The 20,784-nt window shown below is 32.3% G+C and overlaps 2 protein-coding genes across 15 annotated transcripts in view; one reads left to right on the top strand and one right to left on the bottom strand.

Annotated features, from left to right (window-relative positions):
- The window catches only part of mub (poly(rC)-binding protein mub), a 292,419-nt gene extending 272,248 nt beyond the window's left edge, over nucleotides 1–20,171 (top strand). For all 14 annotated transcript variants that reach the window (XM_074127638.1, XM_074127645.1, XM_074127634.1 and 11 more), the window contains one exon: nucleotides 8,625–20,171. Coding sequence is in view for 4 of the 14 variants with exons in the window: in XM_074127645.1 (XP_073983746.1) it covers nucleotides 8,625–8,715 (91 nt within the window). In the remaining 10 variants the exon portion in view is untranslated. The remainder of the gene's footprint in view (nucleotides 1–8,624) is intronic.
- On the bottom strand, nucleotides 4,437–6,202 carry LOC141453964 (uncharacterized). The gene has a single exon (XM_074127650.1). The coding sequence runs from the start codon at nucleotides 5,792–5,794 to the stop codon at nucleotides 4,595–4,597; it is 1,200 nt and encodes a 399-aa protein (XP_073983751.1). The 5' UTR covers nucleotides 5,795–6,202; the 3' UTR covers nucleotides 4,437–4,594.
- Nucleotides 20,172–20,784: the final 613 nt, after the last annotated feature.

The raw sequence follows: 20,784 nt of genomic DNA, 5'->3' as shown, positions 1-20,784 counted from the left end.
TTAATTTAGTTGGCTAAAATTAGAATAAACATTGCGAATAAAGATTTTTTTCCCCCCATTATATCAGCGTTTCCCAACCTTTTTCGGCTCGCGTACCACTTGGTAGTACATCATCATGCTAAATTGTACCACTTCGTCAAAATGATTGTATTTGGTGATATATTATTCCGAATGTGTTATTTTATTATTATTATCATCTTTATTTGTATAGAGATACAATGTATCTGTTCATTTAAGGAGATACAAAGGAGTTCAAGTTCATTTTCACTTTATAAACTTTGTAAAGTGTAAGATCTTAGTTAATAATTGCGTACATATTTTTCTCTTCAAAATTATTAATTAATTTACAAAGTTCTTCTTTAGGATTATTACATTTATGCCCAAATCTTATAAACTAATATCTTTTAAGCATTTAACTACCTTTAATGTTGCTTTAAACCAATTAAATTTAATGTTGCTTGGATAGAGCTTACTCATTACAATCTGTCTCTTTAAGCAGATCTTTACTTAGTTACCATTTAAGTTCTGTCACATGATTATTCTATTAATTTTTCTTTATCTTTTATCGATAATGATGTAGCTTTTCCTAAATTTTCTTTATAAAAGAGGTTTGAAATCCAGTTATCATTTGTGTTTTCGGGTTTTGGTAAAATACTCCATGAAAGACAATTTTAATCCTGTTAAATGTGTTATTATATTTTCTCGTATATCTTGAAACAGTCTATAACCTTATTATTGTACATATTAACTTTACTGTAAATTAATTTATTAATTAAAATAATTTTTGTGTAATATAGGGAAAAATGTTTCTATGATAAAGAAGTAAAGTAATTGCCTATTTTTTCAGGCGGGGCTTAACGTCCAACTACCAATAGGTGTCGTGGACGGAGGCGACTAGCAAACATTAGATTAGATTAGATGGTAGATGGGACGGGACCTATACCCCAAGGCACCGCAGCCACAGAAGACTTATTGTGCCAGTCCCTTCTTAGTTCTAGTAGGCGAACCCTCCCCTCCTAAAGAGGTCAAGGACTTTCCCTACTAGTTGTTTTTGCGCTACTATCTCCTTCGGCCTCAACGTTCCAAAGGTTTCATAGCGCAAACTTTCGATTGCAACGCAATCGAACAACAGGTGAGAGGCCGTTTCCTCCTCTTCCTGACATAATCTGCACAACGGCTCCGAGCTGATAAGCCCCACCTTGCGCAGATGCTTCTTGAACCTACCGTGCCCCGTGAATAGGCCTGTAATCAGAGTAATCTGATTTCTGCCCAAGCACAGGGTCTCTTTGGATCTTTGCTTACACAGCCAAGGCATCAAAGTCTTGCTGTGTTTAACCCCAGGACACATCACCCAGTTCTTTTCGTGCTCCCTCCAGATCCAATCTCTGAGAGCCGCGCGAACCGAACCCCTGGTGATCCCCAGGACAGGCTCTGGACCGATGAAAGGAGTGTTAGCCCCATTCCTGGCCAGATAATCAGCTTTTTCATTCCCTTCAATACCCACATGACCCGGCACCCATTCCAACCGAACTTTGTTGTGCCGCGCCAGTAGTTCTAGGGCCTTCCTGCATTCCCAGACCAGGGAAGAGGTGATTCTGAAGGATACGAGAGCCTTCAGTGCAGCCTGGCTGTCCGAAAAGATGCGAATCTCCCTATTTCTAGGTTCCATCCGCAGGTTTTCCTCAGCACATATTTTAATAGCAAAAACCTCGGCCTGGAAGACTGTGGCGTATCTCCCAAGAGATCTCTCAATGAGTACCTCGGGTTTAACCCCACACACTCCAGACCCAGTCCCACAGTCCATCTTGGAGCCATCGGTAAACCAAATGCCTCCCTTCCGGTACTGATCCGTCCAGTTTACCCTCCATTCAGTCCTCGGTTTAATACACACCTGAAAAGGAGTCTCGAAACTGTATTTAGGACAGATACTGTCCCCTGCCATGTCAATAACCGGCCCAGGGTCGACCTTATCTGAAATAATCATATGGCCAATGCAGGAACTTATACGCCTCCATTGCCCATTGCTCGCCATTCTGTACGCACTGGCCCTTGCCTCCGCCTGAATAACATATTGAAGCGGAGCCAACCCCAGAAGTACCTCCAGCGCCGCAGTAGGGGTGCTACTAAAGGCCCCCGTGATCATCAGACAGGCCAGTCTCTGCACCCTTGCTAGAGCCTTAATTGCCGTCTGTTGTTCAGTCTTCCTCCACCACACCACTGAACCGTAGGTGATGATAGGTATGACTGTACGTGTATAGAGCCAGTGGGTCATCTTTGGGCTAAGACCCCATGTCTTCCCACAGGTTCTAGTTATTCCACAAAGGGCCTGTTTAGCCCTTAATGTAACTCTCTCAATCTGCGCCTTCCAAGTGAGTCTGGTATCCAGGACAATGCCCAAATACTTGACCTCACCCGACACATCCAGAGTTTTACCAAAAAATCGAAGGTTTTTGTAGCTCTCCTTATCCCTTCTCCTTGTAAAGGGGACCAGAGTAGTTTTAGAAGGGTTCACTGAAAGCTCTACCCTTCTACACCAATTTTCTATAACCTTGAGAGCTTCCTGCATGAGTTCAGCCACGATTGTCTCATGTCTACCCCTGACCACTACAGAAATATCATCTGCATAGCCAAGGACCGAGAACCCACGAAGGTCTAGCACCTCAAGTAACTCATCTACGACCATACACCAAAGGAGCGGGGATAGAACCCCCCCTGAGGGCACCCCCTAACTGTCGTTAACTCCAGCGATTTCCCAAAAAGGGTCGCTGTGATTCTCCTTGACGATAGCATGTTACAGATCCATCTTGAAACAGTGGACTCTACGCCATGTCTATCCATCGCCAAGGCAATTGAACTGTAGGTAGTGTTACTGAAGGCACCCTCAATATCCAGAAACACGCCCACAGCTGTCTCCTTGCAAAATACCGAAGCCTCCAACTCCTTAACCAGACAATGGAGGGCTGTCTCGCAAGATTTGCCTGTTTGGTAGGCATGCTGATTGGCATGCAGAGGCCGTTGCTTTAAAGCCACCTCCTTAATATACATGTCAATCAGTTTTTCTAGCACCTTCAACATGAACGATGTTAGACTAATTGGTCTAAATTCCTTCGCCTGGGTATGAGTTCTCTTCCCAGGCTTTGGAATAAAGATAATTTTTACAGGCCTCCATGCCCTAGGGACATGGTTGAGTGCCAAGCATGCCCTCATTATCCTGCATAAAATAGGAGTAATTAAATCTTTCCCCTGCTGCAAAAGGGCAGGGAAAATGCCATCAGGACCCGGGGATTTATAGGGCTTAAAATAATTTACAGCCCAGGCCACCTTATTGTAGGTAATGCAGTATTTAGCCACGGCCCAGGTTTCCCTGGTCCCCCGACACCTATCGGGTCCCAGAGTATCCTCACCATGCTGTCCTGACTCAATTACCTTCGAATCGGGAAAATGAGTTCTCATGAGACACTCCAATGTGTCTCTCCCCGATTTGGTAAAAATCCCTTCCTCGTTCCTGATGGTACCCAGGGCACCCCCTGGACTTTTTGATATTATGCGATGGAGCCTAGCCCCCTCCGAGGTCATCTCTACCTCTTCACAGAGCTTCCTCCAAGCATCTCTTTTAGCCTTTCTAATGGCTATGTTGTAAGAAGTTAGGGCCTCACGGTACTCCTTCCATGTACCCCTTCTTTTAGCTACATTGAACAGTTTCCTAACTTTACTGCGGAGCTCCTTCAGCTGGTTATTCCACCAGCCTACTTTCCTGTTAGATGTTATCACTGTCTCCGCACAATTCTCCCAGAAGGCCTCCTTGATGACGCCCTGAAGTCTCTCAGCAGCTTCATCAATGTCCATCCGGGTCCTAAAGTTATTGTTGACTGTACCAATGTTTGCGCTGAGATCCCGTCTAAACGAGTCCCAGTCTGTTCTCCTAGGGTTTCTGTAAGTAACCACCTCCTTACAGTCAAACCCAATGTCGAACCTAATGTACATGTGATCCGAAAGTGAGGGGACCCCCGACACATGCCAGTTCCTAACAAGGGTCGATACAAAATTAGTTCCCAAAGTTAGGTCGATCACTTCCCTACGAATAGAGTTGTGGAAGGTGGGTTCTTCTCCCTCATTTATAACATGCAAATTATTCGCACTAATGAAGTCCAGAAGATACTTACCTCTCTGATTGGTTCCTGAGCTACCCCATACCTCGTTATGGGAATTAGCATCACACCCAATCAGTAGTTGCAGTCCTCTCTCCCTACACCGGTTGGTCAGATACTGCATCTCCTCCGATGGGGGAGGGACTGTAGAGTCATATGGAAGGTAGGTCGAGGCCACGACAATCTCCCTGGCCTCCTTATCCACATGTAGCTTCACCTTTATTGCGGTCTGGTCTCTGAAACAAAATTCCATTAGCAGTAAAGAAGTAATGTTTTCCCTAACAAAAATACATGTCCTGGGATTGTCAAGGTTATGGTCATAATAAATCTTACCTTTCGCTTCGCCAAGTCCTGCAATTCGCCCCCGTACCAGCCAGGGTTCCTGGATGAGGACAATGGCGATATCTTCCTCCTTGATGAATTTTACTAGAGCTGCAGACGCCCCTCTACTGTGATGGAGGTTCACCTGAAGCAACCTCCATCGATTCAGAGGGGTCATGAGCTGCAGCACTAGTAGAAGTCTTCGAAACTACCCTGAGTCTGACCACTTCGAGTCCTAGAAAAACCTCGAAGTTAGTCCCCTTCAACCTACTCAGGGCCTGTTCCGATATTTCGAACACAAGAGTTTGACCCTTGGGCTCGACTTTCCTATTTAGGAGCCTCCATTCCGCTATATCCAAGCCCTCGTTTTGAACGAGCAGCTTGTCCAAAATAACGGACGGAGTGGTATTCTTGAGAGCGCCAGGTACCCACATAGCCACCTTAGCCGCCCTCACGATAACTCTGGCAGGACCCACCCTCAGCTTAGCTCCCTCACCCAACCGGAGCTCCGGAACCACCCTCTCTAACCAAAGTCTCGCATCCTCACCCTCGCAAGCGAGAATTAGTGCACCTTTGGAGAGAAAGCAGCTCCGAAACTGGGGTCCGATGCTGCCAGTACATTTCTCACTACAGATCTCCTCCACCAGTTTCTGCTGAAGAAGATCCGCTTGCTCCTCCGACAAAAAGTCATTCGGATAGGAGTCAAGAACGATGGCCATCTTTTGAGCGCAGAGAGCGTCCCTGAAAGAGCCCGTAGGCCCTTCCTCTGGGAGTTTCACCCTCTTGCTACCCTGTGCCACCGCCTTCCCCGATGCCGAACTTGGAGTACTGACCTCCGACCTAGGCCTCTTAGGGGTCTGACTTGTTTCTGGAGGGAGAGAACTAACGACTCTCGCCTCCTTCCCAATGCCTGCCCCATCCGAGGAGGTCGAAGGAATTATACCTTGCCCACCTGGCTGGTTTACCACTCTGGAGGTCTTCTGCCCCTTCCCCCTTTCCCTCCAGTCCTTCCCAGGAATCCACTCCTTCCCAGCCTCAGCGACCTTAAGCTTAGCTAGCTTTCTCCGCTGAGCACCACTCGGCTTCCTAGGTGTAATGTGAATACCCTTCAACTTCTGGGAGACTCCAGTGACTGCCTCTTTACCTGGAGGGTCTGCGTTGCCGCTCCCTCCAGAAGAAGTTCCCTGTAGTCCCACCAAATCCGTCTTAGGGCCTTTCACTCTTTCCCCTTTTGGTTTTATCCCAGCCTGTGTTCCTTCCTCAGTAACCTGAGGAACACCACTGGCTGTCGTTTTACAATCTAGTTTTTTATTGTAATTACTCATCTTGTTCCCACGAGAAGTGGGGGATAGACGGTCACCTGTGACAGACCCCCACTGCCACAGGAAGGCTACAATACAATGGGGTTTCGCCCGGTGCCCCAAGGTGATCGTTACCGCACATATATTTTACTACCCTGTACGCATTCAGCCTCGACACGAGTCCCCATCTCGGCTTGGGTAGGGATTCAAGAGGCAGGAAAGGGAGAGATAGGATCAAAGGATAGAGGGATAGACGCAAGGATTGGCAGTAGGGGTACAAGAAAGGATTAAAGGATGGGGAAATAGAAGGAGGGAAGCCGATGGGGGAGACACACCGACCCGTCAGAGCCCCGTTAGCCGCAACAAATGCCGCGTTACCAGTCCACACTACGAGGAAGAGGGGTTGACTTGCCGCCTGACCTCCGGAATCGCATAAAGCTTTCAACCGGAGTCACAACGACCTTGTGGACCACTAGCAAACATACTTTACCGTAAATTTCTTTTTATTAACCATTAAATAAAATCCAAGGCCTAAGACCGGGTATCGAACCCAGAACCACAATACAGCTTAGCTTCGCATATCTCGCCTCTGTCCGCTCGGCTACCGTGGCGCCTTGTTTCTATGATATTTTTATGCTAAAATTGTTTATGTCCGCCATTATTGATTTTTTTTTTTTGCGTACCACAGGTTGGGAAACATAAAAATAATTTTGTAAGTGGAATTTTTACCAATAGTCAATCTTATACCATGACAACAAAGTAATTGTTTTCAGTTTGCCTTTGCTTTTAGATGTTATTGAACAAAGAATAACTTGGTATTAATAGGAAAAGCTATAAAAAAAAATGCTGAAAAATATATTGCTCAGCCTTACAGATCAGTCTACTAAATTATATATCTTTTTCTGTGCTTATTTCTTCATTCCTATTCAACTTTATTTACTAAATATTACGCTCAAAGTGTGTGCATATTAAATAACCTTTTAAAAAAACTCTTCTGACAACCTATGAAATTTTATAATCCTTTCTCTGTTTTTTTTTATTATTCTTTACAATAGTTTATAATACTTTTTATGTATCATTATATTGTATTGGGATCTGCTATTAAAATATTTATTACACGTAATTAATAAATTTTATTTCAGATTGATACAGAAGTTTGTAAGTTGAGTTTTTGAGGTATTTTTCGATGATGAAAAAGACAAATAATTATTTGTACAGGATTTTTATCACGAGTACAAGGTCAAAAAAAAGAGAAATTTATGGATGTGAAATTTGAGGAAAAGTTCTATATAATTACCTCTTATCCCAATAAAAAGAAAATATTGTGATGTCATTTTCGAAATTGCTTTCAATGGAAATTTTGGTTTTTATACCATTTTTTTGTTTTAAAGTGGACTTATTTTGTTTTGTTTTTTAGAAATTTATATAAATTTTCTTTATTTAGGTAACTATTAGGGATAGCCATGTTTATATTATTACCAATATCATCAATGCGATTTTTTATTTTTTTTTCCAAATTCTTGTCAAAATTAGAATTTCCTCAAAATTAGAAAGTATTTCATGGCCGCTCATAGTGTTCTCTTAAGTCCATCTGAACGTAATTTATGTTCGATATGAATTTTTCTGATATTTACAGGAAATATCTTCAATATATCAGAAAACTGTCCTTTCTGGTGCAATTTAAGGAATTATTCTTATCATGGTTAGCACTTAAATGTTGTATGATTTCCTATTTTTTTTTTTCAAATATTCTCTTTCCACTGTGATTTTTGAGTTTGGGTAGTTAGCGATTCCAAATAGAGGTGAACTCTTATAGAAAGTTGTTTAAAAAGGGTAGTCTGTTTTCCCATTTCCTTGCATTTCTTTGATTTCTTGCTTTTTTTTTTTTTTTTTTGTGGATATCAACACGTTTGATCAGTAAGTAAGTCTCTTCCAACACACTAACCGAGTAATTGGTAGAAGTTGCAGTTGTTAGCTCTTCGGAGTAGTAATCTTTTCCAAGCTAAACTTATAAATTGCTTATCTCGTGTTGACAAGAAACTATCGTATCTGCACAGATTAAAACTTTTGAGATACTGCAAAGAATTAAAAAGACTCTTCTTTTTTTCTATTCCAAGGGCAAAGTCGGATTGCCGCTTGATTCATCAGGATGATAGAAAGTCATTAGACAAAAAGCTAGGACATGGTTTCCTGGGGGATCTCCCACATACTATTACCAGCAAACATACTTTACTGTTTATTTCTTTTATTTAACCATTAAATAAAAAATCCAAGGCCTAAGACCGGGGGAATCGAACCCAGTACCACAATACATATTAGCATCGCAGGTCTCGCCTCTAACCCGCTCGGCTACCGTGGCGCCTCATTTTCAGCAGTCAGATGAGGCACTTGTTTATGTAGTTTGCGAATTCAAGCTAATTTGGAAGTTCCCTTTAGAACTATTCGTATCATTTAGATTGGTTTTTGCAACTAATGGTTTTCTTGTATGTAACATAATGTTTAATTTTATCCCCTTAAAAGTAAACAATTTTTATGCTAAACAAAACAATTTAAATGTAACTAAGGAGGAATTCAAATTACCTCTTTTATTTTGTACTAAGCAATTATTGCTAGCAATCTGTAATTGATGAAACTATATCTGATTTTTAGAGCATAACTGTTCTCTAATGATATTTTAAAAGCACTTATTCGTTAATTGTACATCAGAATTTTAAAAGGGGTAAAGGAAATAGCTCTGTGCGATTCACATCATATTTTTTTTGTACTCTAAGACCATTTTTCTATAAAAAGTATTAAATTTTAATAATGAAACTTTTATAATATTTAGTAATAATTATTCTTTATTATTTTCTAGGATATCCATGGAGACTGCTGGAATGCCAATGCAAGGATATCATTACATCACACCAAACCACATTGTGAAATTACCAACTCCTATACATTAATTTTTCTCCATAAATGCAAAAGGTAATTTGAATTTGAACAGAAAAATGAAAAAAAAATCTACAAATAATGAACACGCAAGGAAAACCAAATTCAAAAAAATATCAAGATATAAGGAATTCACATTCATCTCAGTGGATTTCAACATCTTCATATAATTATACAAAAATTTGATTTTTAAATGAGCCACAAATTTTATCATCATTCTTCAAAAAAATAATAAGTTGAAAAAACGATTAGGATTTTTTTTTTTGAAATGGTCTCATATTTTTATATTTATTTAATTGATTTGTTTTCTAATTTTTCATATTACCAAAGTATATTAATTTTTAATAGGTAATTTCTCAAAAATAATCACTATTATTTATTACTATATTAGTCAATTTATGATTATTTATTTATTTTTTTGTAATTTTTGTTTAATTTATTGACTTCTATTTAGAATACGAGTATATACTGTTAATAATGACACATAGTAGTCACTCCTAAGTTTTATGTGTTCATTAATCACATGAACATCAATCAATGTGTTCTGATAATTACAGTTTATTTATTATTCTTTATATATTTTGTTTTCTTTTTAGCTTGTATGTGTGTGAAAAATGTAAAAAGAAAGCTCCCTTTTACACGGAACTAATCGCCGCAAAATATTGTTTATTCATTACCAGGATACTCGATGTATAGGTTGTGTTTAATTTTAGCAAAATACATTAGCATAATCTAGTTTTTTTTTTTTGCCCCCCCAAAAAAATGGGCAAGTATGTGTAATATTATAAAATCATTGGTTTACATAAAAATTTGAGATTCGACTAAGTAAATTTAGAATTTACAAAGAATGAAGAATAGAAACGTTTTCTTCATATTCTTCTAAAACATAATCAAAAAAAAATGTAGCTCTTGATGATTAAAAGTTGTGTTAGTTTCTATTTTTTAAATATTCTTTTATTCTAGAATTTATAGATTACTAATTTAATTAAAATTAAAAACCACCTAATTTATAAATTCTCTCTTATTTAACCTTATACTTAGGCTGTGGGTGGTATATGCTACTTCTCGAGGAAATTAATTCCAAATTAGTTCGTTTTAAATACTTTTTAAATACGTGGATTTATTTTTCTGGATTTGGTTTCTTAAATCTAGCCTTCGTATATGGTTTTTGGATTCAGTTTTTTTGTCGATGATTCAAGGGAGACTTATCGTATTATTTTATATTTATAGAATAGATACTGAGATTTCTTTAATCATTATGATCTAGGCTACATTGCAAGAGTAATTATTATTAAAAAATTATGTGCCAATTTGAACAATATATGCTATTTAAACATTTTAAAAGAAACATATCTTTAAACAACAAAATATCGAAAAGAAAATGTTACATATTATACCGGTATTGAAGGGTTATAAAAAAAAAGCTTGACTAATAGGTGATGTTTAAAGTTAGTGCAATATCCTTCTCCCCCCCCACGTAGTACACTTTTAAGTTGTTGCAATTTCTTTTTCGCAAATTAGCATTAATTTCGTGTTATTTAGTTTTGTACAATTAAATATTAATTTTTATTTATTTTTTATAAATAAAAAAAATTTGTATTCTTGCCTGCCTTAAAAGGTTTTAGTCGTAGCAACGTAATATATTTCTGAGTACTATCTGTGAATATTTGTAGTAATTGAGATTCATTTTATTTATTTTTATTATTATTATTATTATTTTTTAATTTATTTATTTAGTAGGGAGATGTTTTCAATTGTTGAACAAGAAAAACAAAACCTGGTTGGGGTATTTGTATAATAAAAAAAAAATGTTAGTTCGTAAAAGATAACAAATGAAAGTAATTTGTAATGTACATAAGAAGAATGTAACAATGATTTTAAAAAAACAAAAACAAAAATGCAATAAATCAAATTGAAAACAGAGTAAGATCGGTTGTAATGTATATTTAAAAACTACTTAGTAGTAGGGGTTGTTTAGGAAAACAAAAAAATGGCTTGCTTTTAGTTTGTAATTGGTGTAACTTATTTATTAAAAAATACAAAAAAAACAAGAAGAAATTAGTATGAATGGAAGAGTGCCTCCATTTCTGCAAACACACACATATATAATACATATATATTTTAAAGTCTCTTTCCTCATTTTTATTTATTAAATTTTCAAAATTACTTTATGCCTTCTTGATATAAAATACAGATAAAGCTGTTATATCTCAGTTATCCGATAATTTTTTTTTTTTTTCTGTAAACTAATTTCAAAGAATCTCTAAAGAGACTATACATCTAAGAAAAAAAAAAATATTAAATAACAATTACAAATTGAAAGTTTTAAAAAACTTGAAAATTAAATTATAAAAATGAAAAATTTTAGTCGTTGTAATTTGCACTAGAATATTAAATTTTTCCGTGTTCTATATTCAAGAATAGTATTTTTAATCATCTTTAATATAGAATAAAATTATTCTTTATTGTTTTTTCTCTTTTTTTTTAATTAATTTCGACATTTTTTTTATTCTGTCAAGAGTGTTTATTAGCTTGGTATAAATGGTAGGTGTTAATTGGAATTTAAATATAGTGCCAAGAAATGACAACATTAAGCTTTTTGGGTCCATATTTACATATTGTAAAAAGAAAAGAATAATTAATAAGCATTATGTTTTATATAATATATAAAAACAAAATAATTAATAAAAATATTTCTGTAGTTATAGATTTTCAACGCAATCATACCACATTAGCGTGATAACAATGCCATAAATTTAAAAAGAAAAATTTGCGGGAGTCTATAGCTTTCGAAAATAGAAATATTTCCATTTTTTTTTTTAAATTCATTTGTTATTTAATTATAATTATTAATTATTTTATATTTTTATTACAGTTGTATTCCAAACGAAAAAAATTTGCCAAGTGTAATCTCCGAATATTTTTTTGATTATGCATTTCGGAGAGCAACAGAATTCCGATCACAGTTTCTGCATCAGCTCTTACGATAAGAAAAATGTTCGCTTTTAATCTCTTGTCTTTTGGCCTTGAAAATTTATTGGAAATAAGATTTAAAATTTCAAGTATTTCTTTGAATGTCATCAAGCTTGGAAATTGGAGATGAGGTTTGCTATCCGTTTCTAAATTAATCTATCTTACCGTAGATCTTAATACGTTGTATTTTCGAGCTAAGGTCCCTTAATCCCTTTAAGGTGGATCACTATGAGCAGTACCCTGCTAGCAAACTTTAGAATCCTACCCGCATGCAGATTTTTAGCTTTTCTTACATGGAATAATTCCACCCATGATTTCAAGAGTGCAAAATTTAAAAAAAATGACAAAAAAATTATGAATAATTAAAAACATTTATCGCTTCGTATTTTAAGAATATTTCGAGATTGTTGGCAATTTTAGCCACACATTAACTTGAAATCAAGTAAATTTGACGCTCAATTTTTAGCCCAACGTTCGTATAGTCTATGCCTGAACTTTGATGCATTTTTGAATCCTATCAAATATACAGGGCAAGATAAATTCTATAAAGGCAGCAAATGTTTTCTCTTTGAAAGTTGTAAGAATTCGAAGGAACTCCCTTCAAAAGTGTCCCTCTGGTCTGTACACTAGGTTTTTTGTGATATCTTTAGTTCAGACTCTTAAGGGATATCACAGAACTACTTATTTTCCCCTGTAATCATGATGAATACTTCCGTATAGGACGAACCCCACTTCCTGAATACCCATACAGTTTTTTCTTTTTAATTTATGTTCCTAAGAGTATGTATTGCTTCTGGAGTATATTTCAATTGCATCCTTTTTTCCCCAAAATCATTGCCTAAATCTAAGGGACTAAAATATAAGGCCGTGTTAAATAGTAGAGAAATGTGGACAGTTGAAAGAACATTATAGTGAATGAAATTATAAATTAATTAAAACTCTTGGGATACACTGTAATTTTTTAAAGCAACATTTTTTTAATTTTTATTAATTATGTATATAAATACAAAACAAAGACCAAAAACAGTAATAAATACACTGTTCTAGGTGTTAGATATATTTTGAAATATTATAAACAAAATAGGTTGTGAATAATGAAGTATATCAGTAGAATTATTTCATTTCGGATTTTTCCTTACTTTCAAAATTAAAGCTTGCATCAGTTGCTAATTTCATTTTAATTGACAAGGAAACCTTATAGTAGGTAGCATTTCTTTTTTAGTTTGTCTTCCATGTAAATAAGTTTTTTTTTTTTTACAAAATTATTTGTATTATTCATTGACTTATTTTGATTAACTTATTTTTAATGGATTTAGGAATTCATTTAAAAAATTAAGTAATTAAAAAAAGTGCATAAAATGCAACAAAAAAAAAAAGCGTTGAAACAAATTAAAAATTAAGTAAGTTGCGTTTTTAATGAATAATTAATCAAAACAAAATTAAAGTACAGTATGCTTTGTGTCAAATAAAATTTTAACCCATATTCCTTTACAATACTTTTTTTAAAAAATTCACTTCTCGAAATAAATATTAAAAAGCTTCATTACAAAAATTAAAATTGTGCCAAAAATAAAATTGCAGTATTTTAATGCCGCTGTGAAATGTTAAATTAAATATAATAATTATAAAAAATTGTTAGACTGTCGTTTGGTTTAAAAAGTAAATGAATTAAATTCTGTGCCAATAAATTATGCTCATAACAAAAATTTGTTTTTAAAAAAGTAAGAGAAAAATTAATTGAATTAATTGCTTCAAAAAGTTTTAATCCCCTTTTAAATATTTTTTAAAAAATCTAAATTAAAGCTAATTAGTAAAATTTGCTTAATTAGAGTACTTAATACTTTTTCTGTGATTTATTTATTTATTTTTATTTATTTTACATTATTATTTGCATTAAAGAATAATGCAATTTTTCTTTCTTTTAATTTCGTGGGTGAATCCTGAATCTTCAATACATATCTTCTGTTAAACATATCAATTATTTACTATAAAAAAAAAAAGGTCTTTATTAGTCGAAATAATTAAATTGTTTAAACCAAAAAGTGAGTTTTTTCTCTGAATTTAATATGCAATAAATGTGTATTTATAATGACTATATCAAAATAACAAATTACAAAGCGTCATGAACTAACACAAACAATAATTTTTATTTATGTTTTCCATATATTTTTTGTTGATTTTTTTTTTTTCAGTTTCATTTTAGTGTAAAATTCTGTTTTCGTTGTCAATGTCCGAAGTATATAGTTTAGGGAACTGAAAGACTTCACTGTTTACTTTGAATGTTAGACAATCAATAGTAATATTTAAATAGTAGAGATATATTTAAATTGGAAGAAATAAAATTTTAAAAAAAAGGTGTTAAGAAGAAATCCTTTAATTTAAAAAAATAAGTATGTATAAATTAAAAGAACAAATTCTCCCTGCTAACTATAGAAAATAACTTATTTTTCTTTTGTAACATCTTAATTTCTTAATTTAAATAATTGATTTAAATTCAACAATTTGTCTGAAAATGACAAATCATGAAGCAAATCAGAAGAAATTTTAAATAAGAGAATACTTAAAATTATTGCCATTTTGTTTATGTGATTCCGAAACTTTGAAAACTGTTTATACCCGTTTTAATAAGTCCTAATGTCTTATGTGTGGCGGCTTGGTTATAAATTTTGTTTGAGAGATGTTTAAAGAAGGTTGCTCCGCGGTTGCTCATGTATTTTATTTTTTAAGCGATTTATTTTTATTGATTATTTATTAGGTAGTTTTGCCCCATAATAGACGAAAGAGCTTTAGGAGATGGAGGGAATATTCGGCCATATGATGCTCATTCGAATAAAAGAAGTTAATGTACCTATTCCTGGGGGAATAGCCTCCATTAATGCTTGCAAACGTTGTATGGCTCACATTTTTCTCTACGATGAGAGAAATCCAAGTCTCCATTCTTTGGTTAAGTAGTTGCTCACCAAGCTCCCTAACTGTAGTATTATACTATACAGGTTGAAATAGAAGATTTGCTCTAATTAAAAAAAAAACGTTTGTGTCCACTAATAGACAATCTATGTCACGGTAGCGTAGGGCTTTCTGGCCTCGAAGAATCTATTCCAAATCTTCTTTGAAGGAACCTTCCTTACAAAACTGATAGTTGAATGTGGGTAAGAAATGAAGCGATGTAGTAATGTCCCCTAATTTCGAAAGCAACTTAAAAAATCTTCAACTTTGCCAGGGAGCTCTACGCTCAAGTTTTGGAATCACTCCCATTTCAGAATATCATGAAATATCATATTTCAAGAGAGACTATAGTAGTCTTTAAAAAAAGGTAATTATAACTAAAAATATGCAATTTTTTCTGACTTTTTGTTTATAATTTAAAAAGAAGGAGGATAGAATATAAATCGAAAAAATCAAGGATGAAGCAGATGTAATTTTTAAGGACAGAATAATATATTTTTTAGTTTTATGATTAAATTTATTTATTGTTAAATGTCAGTAGTTTTTTGTGATAAAGAAAATATTAAATATTATAAAATTATTGTATATAGTATTTTCTAGTTTGTGCTCCCCTTTAAAAAAAATTAATAAATAAAATTAAAAAAAAAAAAATAGTTTTTTAACGTCACAAGTCCAAAACTATTAGATGTTTTTGGTATTAAAAATAAAACATAATCTTAAAATTGATCATATCCTTGCAACCATATCTGTACAGTAAAAACAATTTGTCTGGATGTTTCTTATAGCTAGTGCTTTAAATCAAAGTAAAAAAAAATAGACTCATCAAAGTGTTTCTTCCAAAAGTCTTTTATAATTATTTTTTATTTATTTAATTATTGGAAGAATATAAAGTAAAAAAATATCATATCTTGGGCATTATTCGACTTACATTTTAATTTTGTAAAAATTAAATATTGTAGCTGTTTTTAAAAACAAAAAGCCACTAAGATTTTTAAAATTCACAATCACCTATTTAATAAATATCATTATTATTATTATTACTGATTATAAATATATTGTTATTCGTTTTTAATGACATGCATAAAAATAAAAATGATGTGTTTGTTAATCAATGACTTCCATCATTAATAATTTTCTTGATTATTTTCCTATTTATTTTCTTTTTTGTTTTTATATACAACGGAAAAAGTAGCAATAACTGAAAAGTAATTGTATTATTATATATTATTCTTAAAAACAATTATCGCTGCTTAAACATGACTGGGGTGACAGTTTATTAAGGCTGCTTTATTTTTCTTCTAATTATTTTTAAATAAATAAATGTAATTAATTTTTAAAGCTCCTTTATGTTTTTTTTCTCCAGAAAATTTTATTATATATGCATTGAAACACATTCAGAATATTTGTCACCTAATATAATGTAAAACACAAATTTTTTATTCTACTTTAAATTTTTTATTCTACTGTTACCGGAAAATAAGAAAAAAAAAAATGGATTTTAAGAGTTATTCTTAAATCATTTTTACGAAAAAAAAGTTAACAATTTGTAATAATCCTCTCCTAGAAAAGCTCGTGTTATTTATAGATATAATAGTTGTGCATTATTGAATCTAGCTCTCATACAAAGTAACAGCTTACAAAAAAAATGAATTGAAGCAAGAAAAATAGTTATTTAGATGTAAAATAAATAATTAAAAAAAAAAATAATAATACAAATTTACAATTATCTTAATAATATTATACTTTTATACAATCTGGATGTGTACAACCATATTAAGCATATGTATATTTTGTAATTTCTCTTATCAATTTTAAATCATATCACCCCCTCCCCTTAGCCCAAATGTTGATTTGTTGAGTAGAGGACATGCGATAGACCAAAAAAAAAGAACGAAAGTTAAAAAAAAATTAACATACTGTCAATGAAACCCAATTAAATAAAAAACCAAAATGAAATTTTTGAAAATTTCTCGTGCTTTTATTAAATTTGTTTCCCATGAGTTTTCAAAAGTGCAGGTAGTTCTTTTAAACATGGGGAGAGGTCTTTTTAGGGTTAACAAAATTTTCTTTTAATTTAGAAAAAAAAAAAAAAGGAAAGCGAAATTTAAAAACATTCCTAATGCTCTTCTTTCTAAACTAAATATGGAAAGTCCCTTGTGGTTTACATTTCCATTTAGCAATTTATGTGAACAGACTTCTTCGAAATTCACATAGCTTATTTAATGCCATTCAAGGCAAAAAAAAATTCAGGCCAGTTTTATTTACTCAACTTATAAAGCATTGTTAAGAGATGCGGAAGGTAATAATGAATAAATTGGTTATAATTATCTCACATTAAAGCGAAAATCGGGAATCGAACTCAGAACTGCAATAGATTTTAGCGGCCCTCGCCACTAACTACACTCGTCACTTGGCACCCACCTATTAACGCTACGGAAAAAAATAATTAAAAGGCTTATTATTTATCAAAACCTAATGAAAGTTATTAAAAATCCCAATTTCCTCGTAGTACCTAAAGAATTATCTGCATTTTTTGTTAGTTTCACATTCACTAAATTTTTCCTTTTACAGTTATCTTTTTTAAATTTTCTCCCATATCTATAATAATCCATAGAAACAAATTATACATGTAAACAATAAACTCTGTTAGTTGAAACAATTTTAATGATAAACTTTTGGATTATTATGGTTTTTATATTTAAAAATAAAGAAACAAGAGCTTAAATACAATTGATTTATTTCATATATAAATCTGTAGTTGTTTTCATTTTGTTGCTTTCTATTATTTTTCGTAACTTTGTTAATTATTTTCTTATTCATTGCTAGCGCATTCAATAAATTATATTCCATGACTCAATATTATTGCATTTATGGCCAAGTGGATAAAAATTTTTAAGTAAAACATATTTTTAATAAAGTTCAGTTCTGTTTTTCAATAATTTTAAAAAAAAAATTATTTTTTTTTAATAAAATTTAAAATAATAAGAATTTAGCATTTCACTGCTGTGTAATTATTTTGAATACTTTTTTATAGCATAAAAAAAATTTTTAAAAGAGCACATTTAGGGCTCATAATCTTAGTAAAAAAAAAATCAATAAAATTTAAAAAAAAAAACTAATTAATAGTTAGCCTTGAAGCCTTCATAAACAGGGTCAAATCGCATACAAAAGTAGGTGTGATTTTTTAATAACTTTAACTTTTATAACCATGTCTTTCAATTAATAAAGAAGTAATCGTAAAAAAAAAGAAAAGAACTTTACTAATAATTTTACGAAGCAGAAGACAAAAATTTAATTAGCTTTACTAAAATTCCCGGTTTTATTTGCCAATAAGCGATTGATTTTTCTTGCCTTTTCGTTTTCTATAGAGCAAAACAATAGCGCTAATTCAAATATAAGAAAACAAACAGTTTTGTGATAGTTATTTTTTCTCTTTAGCTTATTTTGAGTCTTCAGAAGACATTTATGACAACAAAAAAACTGCATCTTGGTAGTCAGTTTAGGTTAGGTTTATCATAATCCTGTTTCTAAAAAAAACAACATCAAAATGATTTTGTTATTTAATACACATTTTCAAATTTATAATAACGAATTCCCTTTTCTTCCTTAATCTTTTTTTTTTCAAATTATTTTACTTTTGAATAACATTGGATGTACATGGTTTTATACATATATATTACGAAAGTCGAAGAAATATATAAATATATAAGAGAAAATGAAAAAATAAATAAAACAGTTTAAGTCTAGTCAGTTTTATCAGATGTTAAAATATTTAAAGGGGTATTTATGGGAGGGGATGAGACAATTATTTTTTAATTTAATAATAATAAAAAATTATTGATAAAATGTTTAATAAAAAGGATAATAAAACATGATTTTTTGTTTATTTTAATTTAAGTAAAATAATTAAAATATATACATAACTTATATATGCATATACAGCTTTATATTTAAACAACTGAAAGTGAAAACAAAAAAATGCAAGTAAAAATATAAATAGAATTTTTAGGTAAATTGGAATAAACTTTATTATTACTTGTAATTTGAAGGATTAATAAACTAACAAAATCAAAGTGCAAAGGTCAAACATTTTAGCTAGTCTTCAGATTTTTTATTATAATTTTTTTTTTTTTTATGTTAGTTATTACTTTAATAAGTATCTTGATGTTGCCAGTTAGTTTAATTTAAGAAATTGCAAGTTTTTTCTATGAGTGAATGAAATAAGTGCAGAATTAGCAGCTGCAGTTTTTGGATTAAGTTATTAATATTTATAAATAATCAGCACCATATTAAGTGATGTGAATTTTTTTTTTTTTGTTTTTAATTCATTAAATATGGGAAAATTTGCAACAGAGGTCACGTAGTTGAAGCCAGTAATAGTGGAGGTTGCATAGTTTTCAAGTTTTAATATTTCTAAATCGATTTTGTTCTTTAATTAAAGTAACTATATGAGAGTGTAGAGTCAAAGAAACGATTCTATGAGAATTTGACAGAATGTCTTTGCTACCGCGACCTGTAAAAAAAAAAAGGTTAATTGTGGCATGGTCGTTGTTGTCTTAAAACTTTGTTAAAAGAAATATTTGACGTACATTCACCGAGAAAGTTGTATCTTAATAATAATTTAAAATATTCTCTCCTCTTGTAATGGACACTTGTAGGTTAATTTTAAGTTCGCCTTTTTTTCATAAGCTTTTCAGATTTATAAAACAAAAAGTCCAACTTTTATTGTCTAAATAAGCATTTGTCAATATAATTCATTCACTCAAGTTGTTGATATAGATATTGTGTATTATATCGACATTTAAAAAAAATATTTGACAATTTGTGTGTGTGTTTGTGTTTTAATTTATTTAAATTTATTTATTAACTGACAACATCGTGATATTTCTTACTTTGTAAAAAAAAAATCGCATATAAAATGATAATATAAATATATGCATAGAAATGCTACAAACGTGAATTTGTTGTTTGGCTTATACTTTGAATGATATAAAAAGGAAAAGAAAAATATAGTATATTAATATAAATATTTCAGTACTATATATTTGTGGTAAAGCTTAATGTGTATAAGAAATTGTTTAGTAAACATGAAGGTATATAAATATAAATAAATGTAATTATGGGAGAAATTTACTTTCCAGACTGTGATAGTAATTAAAAAAAAAAAATAAATAAGTACTAATAAAATAAAAAAAATAATGAATCAGATTTTTTGAGATAATTGGGCATCTGTGATGTGTGATCGCATAAATCTTTAAAAAAACAAAAAACAAACAAAAAAAATCCATTACATATCCCATTTATTCTATTTTGTAATAAAAGAAGTAAAATATTAAAAAAAAAGAAATCTCCTTTTAAAGTGGAAAATATAAATTCCTCCCATATTTATACATTTTTAAAAATTTTTTTAGTCATCAAAAAAATTTAAAAAAAATAATAAACAAAAATACAAATTATCTAATAATATAGCAGGCAATAATGTTATTTAATTAATTTTTATCTCACATTGAAAAAGACATAATTGTATTATTAATAAAATATTTGTTATATAGATGTTCTATTTACAACCTAATTTTCCTATGGAGTCCGAAGTTCTTCTGTGAGTGCTGCCATAATCTGGCTTAGATTTGCTTGCTGTATCCTGGGCGTAAGGACATGTCAATGGGAAGGTAGATTGATTGCCACGGTAGGTTTTAGCAAACCTTTCACTAGGCTTGATCCCCTTCTACTGCACAAAGACTGTGACAAAGTAATCTTTAAAGCCCTGGGTACGCAGCATCTCGGTAAGTCTGGTGGGCGCAATACCTCTAACCAAATAGAAAAACCATTACATATCCACAAAATGCAGCTGAAAAGACTTCTCTGGTTGAAACGAGTGAAGGAATTCATTCGAAGACCTACGCCAAATTTTATGGCAGATTTGTTTATATATCAGTAACTGGATGGTACTTTTGTGTTACGGTGGTTTGCTGAATCAGACAATGGGCATATGAGCCTGTTAGGGCTAGTGGATCGTTTTCATTGCAAGTTTTACTTCGGAAGAGACATCTTTCTACATGCTATGCTTTACGAGGGTGTGGTAAGATCAATGTTCCCCAAATTTAGCGTTCCATCCGAGGCGCCTCTTAAACGGCATGTGGAATGTGATGATACACTACCGTAAC

The sequence above is a fragment of the Rhodnius prolixus genome, unplaced genomic scaffold (assembly GCF_049639745.1).
Source record: "Rhodnius prolixus isolate KJV_2025 unplaced genomic scaffold, Rpr scaffold_9, whole genome shotgun sequence".
NCBI lineage: Eukaryota > Metazoa > Arthropoda > Insecta > Hemiptera > Reduviidae > Rhodnius > Rhodnius prolixus.
Note: the sequence above shows the minus strand (reverse complement) of the source record. Positions and strands in the feature narration are given on the sequence as shown.